The 13540-nt window shown below is 36.3% G+C and overlaps 1 protein-coding gene across 18 annotated transcripts in view; it reads right to left on the bottom strand.

Annotated features, from left to right (window-relative positions):
* Nucleotides 1–13540, bottom strand: part of LEPR (leptin receptor) — a 109718-nt gene that overhangs the window by 71656 nt on the left and 24522 nt on the right. For 16 of the 18 annotated variants that reach the window (XM_078332146.1, XM_078332145.1, XM_035251761.3 and 13 more), the window contains one exon: nt 9890–9949. The exons of the other annotated variants lie outside the window; for them this stretch is intronic. In XM_078332146.1, the coding sequence (XP_078188272.1) occupies nt 9890–9929 (40 nt within the window). In that variant the 5' untranslated portion in view covers nt 9930–9949. The remainder of the gene's footprint in view (nt 1–9889; nt 9950–13540) is intronic. 18 annotated transcript variants of the gene reach the window in all.

The raw sequence follows: 13540 nt of genomic DNA, 5'->3' as shown, positions 1-13540 counted from the left end.
GGTTTCACTATTTTGGCCAGGCTGGTCTCAAACTTCTGACCTCAGGTGATCCACCTGCCTTGGCCTCCCAAAGTGCTGGGATTACAGGTGTGAGCCACCATTCCCGGCCAAACTTATTTTTAAATAATTCTTTTAAAATAAAATAATTCTCCATAAATTTTTTTCAATAAGTTACCCAAATGATGCAACAATTATGTTGGCTTATACAGACACTAATGCAGAATAGGAATTCTGATAATCTTATATGGATTTGTATGAAAAGAGAATTTTGAAGTTATGGTAAATGTAATAATGTAAGGAAATAGAAGTAACCCTGATGTTCATCAGTAGGTGAATGGGTAAAATGTGGTACATCCAGACAATTAAATATTATTCAGTGATAAAAAGAAATAAGATATCAAGTCACAAAAAGACATGGAGGTTCCAGCACTCTTCCAGAACTATGCATCCAACAAAGGACTAATATCCAAAATTTAGAAGGAACTCAAACAATTTAACAAGAAGAAAACAAATAACCCCATTTAAAAGAAGGCAAAGGAAATGAGCAGACATTTCTCAAAAGAAGATATACAAGCAGCCAATAAACATGAAAAGTGCCCAATATCACTATGAAAAACAATGTGTAGATTTCTGAAAGAAGTAAAAGTAGAACTATCATTCAATCCAGCAATCCCACTACTAAGTACCTACTCAAAGGAAAAGAAATCGTTATAACAAAAAGGCATATGTTTGTCACAGCACTATTCACAATAGCAAAGTCATGGAATCAACCTAAGTGTCCCTCAGGGAATGACTGTATTAAAAACAAGTGTGGAATATTCACACACATAAGCATGCAGATACACACAGACACACACACACACACACCCCATACCACACTATGGAATACTATGCAGCCATAAAAAAGAATGAAATCATATATTTTGCAACAATATGGATGGAGCTAGAGGCCATTATCCTAAGTGAAATAACTCAGAAACAGAAAATCAAATACCACATGTTCTCACTCATAGGAGCTAAGCAATGCATACACATGGACATACAGAGGGGAACAATAGACACTGGGGACTATTATGTGAGGGGTGAAAAATTATATATCATGCCCAGTGTTCACTATTCAGGTGATGCAGACACTACACAATACATCCACATAACAAAACCATACTTTTAACCCCTGAATCTATAAAAATAAAAATAAAAATTTAAAGAGAGAAAAGACATGAAGGAAACATAAATGTATATTACTAAGTGAAAGAAACCAATATGAAAAGGCTACATACTATATTGTTCCTTTATAGTGAAAGAAACCAATATGAAAAGGCACAACTATGGAAACAATAAAAAGATTATCCGTTCCCAGGAGTTAGGGAGAAGGGAAGGATGAATAGGCGGGCCATAAAGGATGGGAAGGGCAGTGAAATTCTTCTGTATGACTCTACAGTAGCAGATAAAAGACACTATATGTACATTTGCCATCATTCGCACAATATACAACAAAAGTGAACTGCAATGTAAATGATGGACTTCGAGTGATGCTGTGTCAATGTAGGTTTATCAATTGTGACAAGTGTACCACTCTGAGGGGGGACAGTTGGTAACAGAGGGGTATGCATGTATGGAGTAGGAAGTCTATGGAAAAATCTCTGTACCTTTCTCTCAATTTTGGTGTAAACCTAAAACTGCTCTAAAAAATAAAGGCTGTTTAAAAATGGAAGAAAATAAAAACATTTTAATCAATCCACAAATTTATTTTTTATTACAAAAGCAGTATCTGTGAAAATATTCAAATGATACATAAGTAATGACTATTAATAGTTTAGTTACTAAATATTTCTATAAATATAAATTAATATAAATATGTATAGATGCAAAAATTGAGGCCAAAGTGATTAATGTAACAAATATGACTATGGCCATACTGAAGACAATTAGGTATCACAACATTACCAAAAATAATTCCGTATTACAATTACGTTCCTTTGGACTTCACTCCTTCTAACATGTTTCTAAAATCAGAACACCTGAAGAAAACAGAATAGTTTTTTGAAGGGAAGACACTTACAATACCAAGAATATGTAATATTACTAATTTACAGCATTATGTAATCTAGGTCTACATGAAGGATTCAGTTGCTTGAAATAAATTAGCCTAAAATCGTTACAGAAGTATTTAAATGTAAAATGTAATAATGAACTTCAAAAACATAGCAACTATTGATGCAGACTCAAAGGAAAAGATGAGTCCACTTTATCCACCTTCATCCTTTTCAAATGATATTTCTTTCCCTCAAAATGAATCCTAAACCGTAAAGAGGGTCTAGAATTTTCACCCAAAGGCATATCTTATTAGGTAACAATGTCCCAGGATTTCTTCTGATTCACAAACTTGGTCAAACCAAAACCTTTCAGAAAGCCAATGTAAAACACTAGAGTCTAACAAAAATTAGATTGAGAATTATAAAAAAGAATGAATAGTTCCCTTAAATATATCTAATAAAAATAGAGAATATGAAAAAAGAATGAGTTATTTCTCTTTGATAGTCCCTTGTGGCATAATTTTTTGGAAATCTGTAACAGTGGAGCTGAGTTATTTTCTGGAAGTATACAGATGGCTGCAATGAGAAAGAAGTATGTACAACAAGGAAGACCTATAGGGCAGCTTAGAAGGGCTTCCTTAGATTGGAGTAGCCAAGGAGATGCTCGGAACCAGCTGACACACAGGTAACAGTTGCCAGATAAAATTGCCACAACATAAGTTTCGTTAAAGAAAGCTAGATAAACAGTTGCCAAATCACATGAGTTTTGTTAAAGATAACCTAACTTTGATTTCAAAAACTTGGATCGCAATCTAACTTAGATGATTTGGTTTAAGAAAATCAGAATGCTACCAGAATGTGGTAAGTAACATATGAGAATGGTATGCTCAAAACTTATTGGCAATGTATCAGCCAGGCGTGGTGGCTCACGCCTGTAGTCCCAGCTCTTTGGGAGGCCAAGGTGGGCGGATCACTTGAGGACGGGAGTTGGAGACCAGCCTGGCATACATGATGAAACCCTGTCTCTACCAAAACAAAACAAAATATTAGCCAGGACGGGTGGTATACACCTGTAGTCCCAGCTACTCGGGAGGCAGGAGAATCACTTGAGTCTGGGAGGCAGAGGTTACATTAAGCTGAGATTGCAGCACTGCACTCCAGCATGGATGACAGAGTGAGACTCCATCTCAGAAAAAAAGTTATCGGCAATGTATGACTAATTTTAAGCAGAAGACTGAAATAGTTCATAACAGTTAAAAACATAAGATACTGAAGGAACATCTGAAACTTTTGAGGATATTCCTGCAGTGAGAAGGAGGAAGGACTAGTATACATTTCATTTCTTTTTTTGTTTTGTTTTTTTCATTATACTTTAAGTTCTGGGGTACGTGTACAGATCATGCAGGTTTCTTACACAGGTATACACGTGCCATGGTGATGGTTTGTTGCATCTATTGCCCCATCATCTGCATTAGGTATTTCTCCTAACACTATCCCTCCCCAATCCCCCTCAATGCTGTTCCTCCCCTAGCCCGCCACCCTCCAACAGACTCCAGTGTGTGATGTTCCCCTCCCTGTGTCCATGTGTTCTCGTTGTTCAACACCCACTTATGAGTGAGAACATGTGGTGTCTGGTTTTCTGTTCTTGTGTCAGTTTGCTGAGAATGATGGTTTCCAGTTTCATCCATGTTACTGCAAATGACATGAACTCAGCCTTTTTTATGGCTGCATAGTATTCCAGAGTGTATATGTGCCACATTTTCTTCATCCAGTCTATCATTGATGAGCATTTGGGTTGATTCCAAGTCTTTGCTATTGTGAACAGTACCACAATAAACATACATGTGCATGTGTGTTTATAATAGAATGATTTATAATCCTTTGGATATATATCCAGTAATGGGATTGCTGGGTCAAATGGTATTTCTATTTCTAGATCCTTGAAGTATTGCCACACTGTCTTCCACAATGGCTGAATTAATTTACACTCCCACCAACAGTGTAAAAGTGTTCCTATTTCTCCACATCCTCTCCAGCATGTTTTCTCCCGATTTTTTAATGATCACCATTCTAACTGGTGTGAGGTGGTATCTCACCGTGGTTTTGATTTGCATTTCTCTAATGACCAGTGATGATGAGCTTTTTTTCATATGGTTGTTGGCTGCATAAATGTCTTCTTTTGAAAAGCATCTGTTCATATCCTTTGCCCACTTTTTGATGGGGTTGTTTTTTTCTTGTTAATTTGTTTTAGTTATTTGTAGATTCTGGATAGTAGCCCTTTGTCAGGTGGGTAGATTGCAAAAATTTTTTCCCATTCTTTTGGTTGCCAGTTCACTCTATTAATAGTTTCTTTTGCTGTGCAGAAAATCTTAAGTTTAATTAGATCCCATTTGTCTATTGTGGCTTTTGTTGCCATTGCTTTTGGTATTTTAGTAATGAAGTCCTTGCCCGTGCCTATTCCTGAATGGTACTGCCTAGTTTTCTTCTGGAGTTTTTATACTGTTAGGCCTCATGTTTAAATCTTTAATCCATCTAGTGTTAGTTTTTGTATGAGGTGTAAGGAAGGAATCCAGTTTCAGCTTTCTGCACATAGCTAGCCAGTTTTCCCAACACTATTTATTAAATAGGGAACCCTTTCCCTATTGCTTATTTTTGTCAAGTTTGTCAAATAAAAGATGATTGTAGTTGTGTCATATTCTTTCTGAAGCCTCTGTTCTGTTCCATTGGTCTATATCTGTTTTGGTACAAGTACCATGCTGTTTTGATTACTGTAGCCTTGTAATATAGTTTGAAGTCAGGTAGTGTGACGCCTCCAGCTTCACACTGGAGGATTTTTCCCCCCCTTAGGATTGTCTTGGCTTTGCAGGCTCTTTTTTGGTTCCATATGAAGTTTAAGGTGGTTTTTTTTTCCAATTCTGTGAAGAAAGGTGTTAGTAGCTTGATGAGGATAGCACTGAATGTATAAATTACTGTGGGCAGTATGGCCATTTTCACAATATTGATTCTTCCTAACCATGAGCATGGGATTTTTTTCCATCTGTTTGTGTTCTCTCATTTCCTTCAGCAGTGATTTGTAGTTCTTCTTGAAGAGGTGCTTCATATCCCTTGTTAGTTGCATTGCTAGGTATTTTATTGTCTTTGTAGCAATTGTGAATGGGAGTTAACTTATGATTTCACTCTCTGTCTGTTATTGGTGTATAGAAATACTTGTGATTTTTGCACGTTTATTTCATATCCTGAGACTTTTGCTGAAGCTGCTTATCAGCTTAAGGAGATTTTGGGCTGAGACAATGGGGCTTTCTAAATATACAATCATGTCATTTGCAAACAGGGACAATTTGATGTCCTCCCTTCCTGTTCAAATACCCTTTATTTCTTTCTCTTGCCTGATGGCCCTAGCCAGAACTTCCAATACTATGTTGAATAGGAGTGGTGAGAGAGGGCATCCTTGTCTTGTGTCAGTTTTCAAAGGGAATGCTTCCAGTTTTGTGCAGTCAGTATGATACGGCTGTGGGTTTTTCATAAATAGCTCTTATTATTTTGAGATATGATCCATCAATGCCTAGTTTATTGAGAGTTTTTAGCATAAAGGGCTGCTGAATTTTGTTGAAGGCCTTCTCTGCATCTATTGAGGTAATCGTGTGGTTTTTGTCTTTGGTTCTGTTTATGTGATGGATTACATTTATAGATTTGCAGATGTTGAACCACCTTTGCATCCCTGGGGTGAAGCCGACTTGATTGTGATGGATAAGCTTTTTGATGTGTAGTTGCATTAGGTTTGCCAGTATTTTATTGAAGACTTTTGCATCAATGTTCATCATGGATATTGGCCTGAGATTTTCTTTTTCAGTTGTGTATCTGCCAGGTTTTGGTATCAGGATGACATTGGTCTCACAGAATGAGTTATTGAGGATTCCCTCTTCTTGTATTGTTGGGAATAGTTTCAGAAGGAATGGTACCAGCTCCTCTTTGTACTTCTGGTAGAATTCGGCTGTGAACCTGTCTGGACCTGGACCTTTTTTTGTTAGTAGGCTATTAGTTGTTGCCTCAACTTCAGATCTATTGGTCTATTCAGGAATTCAACTTCTTTTTGGTTTAGTCTTGGGAGGATGTAAGTGTCCAGGAACTTACCCATTTCTTCTAGATTTACTGGTTTATCTGCATAGAGGTGTTTGTAGTAAACTCTGATGGTAGTTTGTATTTCCATAGGATGGGAGATGGTATCCCCTTTATCATTTTTTATTGAATCTATTTGAATCTTCTCTCTTTTCTTTTTTATTAGTCTGGCTAGTGGTCTATCTATTTTGTTGATCTTTTCAAAAAACCAGCTCCTGGATTTATTGATTTTTTTGGAGGATTTTTTGTGTCTCTATCTTTTTCAGTTCTGCTCTGATCTTAGTTATTTCTTGTCTTCTGCTAGCTTTTGAATTTGTTTGATCTTGCTCCTCTAGTTTCTGTAGTTCTTTTAATTGTGATGTTAGTGTGTCAATTTTAGATCTTTCCTCACTTCTCATGTGGGCATTTAGTGCTATAAGTTTCCCTCTAGACACTGCTTTAAATGTGTCCCAGAGATTCTGGTACTATGTGTCTTCGTTCTCATTGGTTTTGAAGAACATCTTTATTTCTGCCTTCATTTCATTATTTATCCAGTAGTCATTGAGAAGCAGGTTGTTCAGTTTCCTTGTAGTTGTGCAGTTTTGAGTGAATTTCTTAATCCTGAATTCTAATTTGATTGCACTGTGGTCTGAAATCATAACTGTTTGTTATGATTTCCATTCCTTTGCATTTGCTGAAGATTAGAATTAATTAATTACTTCTAATTATGTGGTCAATTTTAGAAAAAGTGCAATGTGATGCTGTGAAGAATGTATATTCTGGGTATTGGGGATGAAGAGTTCTGTAGCTGTCTATTAGGTCCACTTGGTCCAGATCTGAGTTCAAGTCCTGGATATCCACGTTAAATTTCTGTCTTGTTGATCTGTCTAGTATTGACAGTGGGGTGTTAAAGTCTCCCACTATTACTGTGTGGGAATCTAAGTCTCTTTGTAGGTCATTAAGAACTTGCTTTATGGTATCTGGGTGCTCCTGTATTGGGTGCATATATATTTGGGATACTTAGCTCTCTTGTTGCATTAATCCCTTTACCATTATGTAATGCCCTTCTTTTTGATCTTTGTTGGTTTTAAGTCTGTTTTATCAAAGCACAAGATTGCAACCCTTGCTTTTTTTTGCTCTCCATTTGCTTGGTAAATCTTCCTCCATCCCTTTATTTTGAGCCTATGTGTGTCTTTTCACATGAGATGGGCTTCCTGAATCTACATTTGATTGGTGTACCTAAAAGTGATGGGGAAAATGAAACCAAGTTGGAAAACACTCTTCAGAATATTATCCAGGGGAACTTCCTCAAACTAGCAAGGCAGACCAACATACAAATACAAGAAATACAGAGAACACCACAAAGATATTCCTTGAGATTAGCAACCCCAAAACACATAATCATCAGATTCACCAGGGTTGAAATGAAGAAAAAAATGCTAAGGGCAGCCAGAAAGAAAGGTCAGGTTACCCACAAAGGGAAGCCCATCAGACTCACAGAGGATCTCTCAGAAGAAACCCTATAAGCCAGAAGAAAGTGAGGGCCAATATTCAACATCCTAAAAGAGAAGAATTTTCAACCCACAATTTCATATTCAACCAAACTAAGCTTCATAAGCAAAGGAGAAATAAAATCCTTTATGGACAAGCAACTGCCGAGAGATTTCATCACCACTAGGCCTGCCCTACAAGAGCTCCTGAAGGAAGCACTAAATATGGAAAGGAACAACCAGTACCAGCCACCATAAAAACATACCAAACTGTAAAGACCATCAACACTATGAATAAACAGTGGTTTGTTGTTCTCTTCAAGGAGAACTACAACTAACTATCAACTAATGGGCAAAACAACCAGCTAGCATCAAAATAGCAGGATCAAGTTACTTACATATAATAATATTAACCTTAAATGTAAATGAGGCAAATGCCCCAATCAAAAGACACAAACTGGCAAATTGGATAAAAAAATCAAGACCCATTGGTATATATTTAATTTCTGAAAGCATTCTTCTGGAGATATTCAAGGTGGTAATTTCCAATATATACACCATACCTTGATAATATTTCCTTATAACATGACATTTGTCATCATTTACCAGAGTCATAACAGGGACTAGCATTTATAACGGCATCTCCCTTCCATCTCAGAATAAATAATTTATCATTTTATTTTGTAGTCATTTATTTTAAATATTATCACCAACTAAACTCCTTCTTGATATAGAGAATTTAAGTTTTGACTACCATCTGATATGTATTTAATGTAATAATGCTACATTTGCTAAATATAATTAAAATATTTAAATGTTATTACATCTTGTGTCTAAGTATACACACTGGTGCCAGTGAAAGAAAACAAAGTTAAAAAGTAAATAATGGGCAGTCAGAAAATATCTACAAACATAATAAATTGTTAAGGCTTGTGCTGATTCCTTTTATGTGTCACCTTGACTGGACCCACAGGGTGCCCAGACATTTGTTCGAACATTATTCTGAGTGTGTCTGTGAGGATGTTTCTAGATGATTAAATTTAAATTGATAGACTGAGTAAAACAAATTGCCCTCCCTTATGTGGACGGGGCTCTTCCAATCAATAGAAGACCTGAATAGAACAAAAAGATTTAGTAATAGGAAACTCCTGCTGCCTGACTGCCTTGAACTGAGATGTGGGTCTGTTCCTGCCTTTGGGCCAGAACCAAAGCAGTGGCTGTTAGGTCTCAAGACTGTGAGCATTCAGACTGAAAATTCACACCATCACACCATCAGCTTTCTTGGTTTTCAGGTCTTTGGATTTAGATTTCATTTGAATTTAGGCTAGAACTACATCATCTGCTTTCCTGGGTCTCCAGCTTGCTGACTGCAGATCCTGGGACATTCCAACCTTCATAGCTGTAGGAGCCAATTCCTTATAATAAATATCTTTATATATGCATATAATACACACACACACACACAATCTTCTTAATGGTTCTGTTTCTCTGGAGAGCCCTAATACAGTGTTAAGTATCTCTTACATTTTAAAAATTTCTAAAATTCAGCAAAGACCAATAAAACCCAACAATAAAATGGTCAAAGTAAACAAACTAGAAAATCTCATGAGAAATATAAATGATCACTAAACAGTACTCAAGCTCATGAAAACTCAAATAAATAACAGTGAAATGAGATGTCATATTTTGCTTATCAAACAGGACAAAAGTAAAAGAATGATAATATGCATCTTTGGCAGAAATGCAATGGAAGAGCATTCTCACTCATGTTGGAACAGAAAAATGTATAAAGCTTTGTAGAGGAGACAGTATCAAATTTACAAATGTACATAATATTTAACATAGACATTCCTCTTTAAGAATTAATCTATAGAAATATGTTTCCAAATATACAAAGATATACAAATTTTCCCATCATGATAAATTGGAAACCTATTAAATGGAAAAAGAAACATGCAGAACAACATGTATAGACCAGTGCTATTTTTGAAGCTATAGATATGAGTGTCTGTGTACGTGTGTGTGTGTGTGTGTGTGTGTGTGTTATAATACTGGAAGGATACACCATCAGGTTGTCTTTAGGAGGTTGGGAAGGGTTTTCATTTTTCCACCTATACTATGATTTGCATTTTTAACAGTTAAGTATATATGAGAATTCCTAATTACAAAAAGGAAATTCTGTTAGTTAATAAGTGAAACAGCATCTCTAAAGGCAAAATCTCTGCCGTGTATAAGGACATTAAAACAGCAAATGAGCAAATAACTTACCCCAGGGTAACAAAACCACATAGAATTTTTGACAAATCATCTTACTTCAGAGAAGTACACCTGGAAAAGAGTAAATCTAAAATCAAAACACACACACATATCCATATGTCTGTGGAAAACATAAAAGGAAAGGGATTATAAGTAGCTCTCTAAATTTTAATAACCTGTGATACTCTAGATCAATATCTGGGAAATATCTCACATTAAATTATGTTATAGATTTATTCCTTTACACATCCTATCTTAAATCATTAAAAATACAAGCCAAAAAAAATTGTAACTGAGTGTTCTTTATGCCATAACAAACCAGGACAGGTGTCACAGGATAAGACTGAAATTTTAACTAAACATGAGTGCTCACAATGTTGATTAAATGTAACAGCTAATTTAACAACATTAATGTCACCATCTTCAATTTTTTTCATGCTCAGTTCTTAAATTTCCCTTATTTATTAAAGTCTTCATCTTTACTATGATATTACAAGGCCAAGTAATTATTGCATAGGTAACAACTGCCTATTTATTTCCAATAAAGAGGAGAAATTTATATGCTTTTGGAAACATTGTTCATTTGCAGATGAGGTAATACTGGAGAGTTAGAATAACTGAAAGTCTGATGGCCTAATATACTCAAATGAATGCATGACTTCAGAGATAAGATTTCCCATGAGTTCTACTCAATTTGAAATATCACAAATATGATTATTTGTACTACGATGTCATGAATCAAAATACTAGCATAATTTTAATATATTGGGCTTGGACTTTGGATGAAAACCTACTTGTTAGGAGTGTTGGGTGCCAGTGTAAGCTCTATGGCTAATCAGCTGTGGGACTTGGGTTTTCAACACTCTAAACCTCAGGTTCCTCATCTACAAATCAGACCATTAAATGGTCCCTAAACCCTTTTCAGAGCTGCCTATGATTCTGAGAGATGTAATTTAAAATAGAAACCACAACTCTACCACAAAGAATATTATAAAACATTAAGTGAGAAACATGTGTCATACCTCATATCTAAGAATTGGCACCACATGATAAGTAAATGGAAAAACATGTTCATTTATTTTACAACTTACTCTCAGGAAGAAAATAAATGAGTATGAACAATGGGTAATCTGGTAAATTTGTTTTTCAGACTACAAGGTTGTCATCAAAATGTTTGTTCTTTATACACTGATATCACAATGTTTCTTTAGGATTTCTAGAAATCAGTTCAGTGTTTGGAACTCTCATGATTTAATTATATTAAACTAGTAAAAATTCCTCCCTGCTTTGTATGCTACCTGTTCTTGATATAAAATGTACTCATAAAATAAACTCGAAGGCAAGTTTTATAATCAGGATGTGTCACAAATGCAATATATCACTGGATTGTTTTGATTAAACGGACTAGTGACTAGTTAATTCCGTTGTACAATTGATCTGACTCACTCCTAACTCGTCTGGTCTCCTAAATTAAGTGATCAAATAGATCAGTAGTTTTCAGCTTTCCTTACATATAACAACCATGTCTTTATTTAATGTTCCATGCAAAACACAAACTATTCTGATGGTTTAGATTCTTGCAGTCAGGTTTCATCCTTAAATGACAGAGAAACAATCACAAGTATAAAAAGGACATAGACACAATCTTAAAGAGACCGTGAAAGTGGTATCTGACATAGATTCAATGAGAGAAACATATGCACCCTAAATTGTACAAAAAGGAATACAAATAAGTTTTTTAAAAACACAAATAATACAGAAAAAAAGGCCAGGCACAGTGGCTCATGCCTGCAATCCCAGTACTTTGTGAGGCCAAGGCAGGTGGATCACTTGAGGTCAGTTCAAGACCAGCCTGGCCAACATAGTGAAACCCCATCTCTACTAAAAATACAAAAATTAGCTGAGTGTGGTGGTGACTGCCTGTAATCCTAGCTACTTGGGAGGTTCTGGTAGGGGAATCACTTGAACCTGGGAGGTGAAGGTTGCAGTGAGCTGAGATTGCCCCATTGCACTCCAGCCTGGGTGACAAAGTGAGACTGTCTGATAAAAAAAAAAAAAAGAAAAAAAAACACACAGGAAAAGTGACAGAATTTTTTTAAATATGTGAAAAAAAGAATGAAGCAAATTAAAAATTAATGATAGGATGACCATTAATCTGAAGACACTTCCTAAGGATGAACCATTAATTTGTTCTAAATTTTCTTATGGTCGATTTGTTCAATTATAAATTCTAAGTACTTAAAATGAAAGTAACAGTTTAGAACTAGAGTGCAAATAATCCTAACACTAAGAACAGTAAGAAATTTTTATTGATTAATTTTATAAGATAACAGCTAACATCCTCATGATCATCCTAATAATGACAGAGTATGAAAGGAATTTCAAATTTTAATAATTTGTCACCCTCTCCACTACCAGTACCCTGTTCTAAGCCACCATTGTCTCTTCCCAGAACTATCGGAAGAGCCTCCTAACTGGTCTCCCTGCTTCTGCCCTTGATTCCGGTTCAGTCAGTTATCAACATAGCAATTAAAGTGATCTTCTTTTTTTTTTTTTTTTTTTTTTGAGACGGAGTTTCGCTCTTGTTACCCAGGCTGGAGTGCTATCTCGGCTCACCGCAACCTCTGCCTCCTGGGTTCAAGCAATTCTCCTGCCTCAGCCTCCTGTGTAGCTGGGATTACAGACACATGCCACCATGTCCAGCTAATTTTTTGTATTTTTAGTAAAGACAGGTTTCACCATGTTGACCAGGATGGTCTAGATCTCTTGACCTCGTGATCCACCCGCCTCGGCCTCCCAAAATGATGGGATTACAGGCTTGAGCCACCGCACCCGGCCTAAAGTGATCTTCTTAACACAGATCAGATGATGTCTCTCCGACACAGCAGTCACAGTGATCTTATTAACACATTAACTGGATAATGTCTCTCTAAAAGTCCAAGTCCTGAGCAGGACTACAAGGTCCCATATCCCACTCATCATCCACTGCTCTCACCACTGCTCAAGTCACCTTCTCAAAGAAGCCTTCCCTGGCCATTTCATCTGAAATTTCAGCACCTTCCTGATGCCAACATGCACAAAAGTAATTTCCAAAGAGGCATTCTCCAATCATCCAGACACAAGTCTTTGAGAATCTGGCATAATCACAAGAAGAACTTCAATATGGTGATTCTTAACCATTTTTTGGAACATGGATTGGAACATGGACCTCACTGAGAATTTTGGTGGAAGGAGTGTGTCAACACCACGAGGAAGCACATACAACAAAAATTAGGGCTATAATATCAAGGGGTTAACAATCCCTTGAAACTTATCCAAGGATTAAGAATTTCTGACATAGATAAATAAATATAATGCACATTCCACAAGTAGAGCTCCATGAACTGAGCCAGTCAGACAGCACACTATAAGGAGTTAAGCTAATACTGCCTAACATTACCCTGGAATTCAGTTATCTTCATTCATTTGGGCTGCTATAACAAAATACTACAAATTCAGGGGCTTACAAACAATGGAAATTCATTGCTCACAATTCTGGGGCTGCAAAGTCCAAGATAAACATGCCAGCAGATTCCATCTCTGGTGAGGGACTATTTCTCATAGACAGTGACTTCCTGCTGTGTCTTCAAATGGCAGAAGGGGTGAACAAGCTGCCCTGTAGCC

The sequence above is a fragment of the Callithrix jacchus genome, chromosome 7 (assembly GCF_049354715.1).
Source record: "Callithrix jacchus isolate 240 chromosome 7, calJac240_pri, whole genome shotgun sequence".
NCBI classification, from domain to species: domain Eukaryota; kingdom Metazoa; phylum Chordata; class Mammalia; order Primates; family Cebidae; genus Callithrix; species Callithrix jacchus.
The sequence above is the reverse complement of the archived record's forward strand: the minus strand, read 5'-3'. Positions and strand labels throughout refer to the sequence as shown.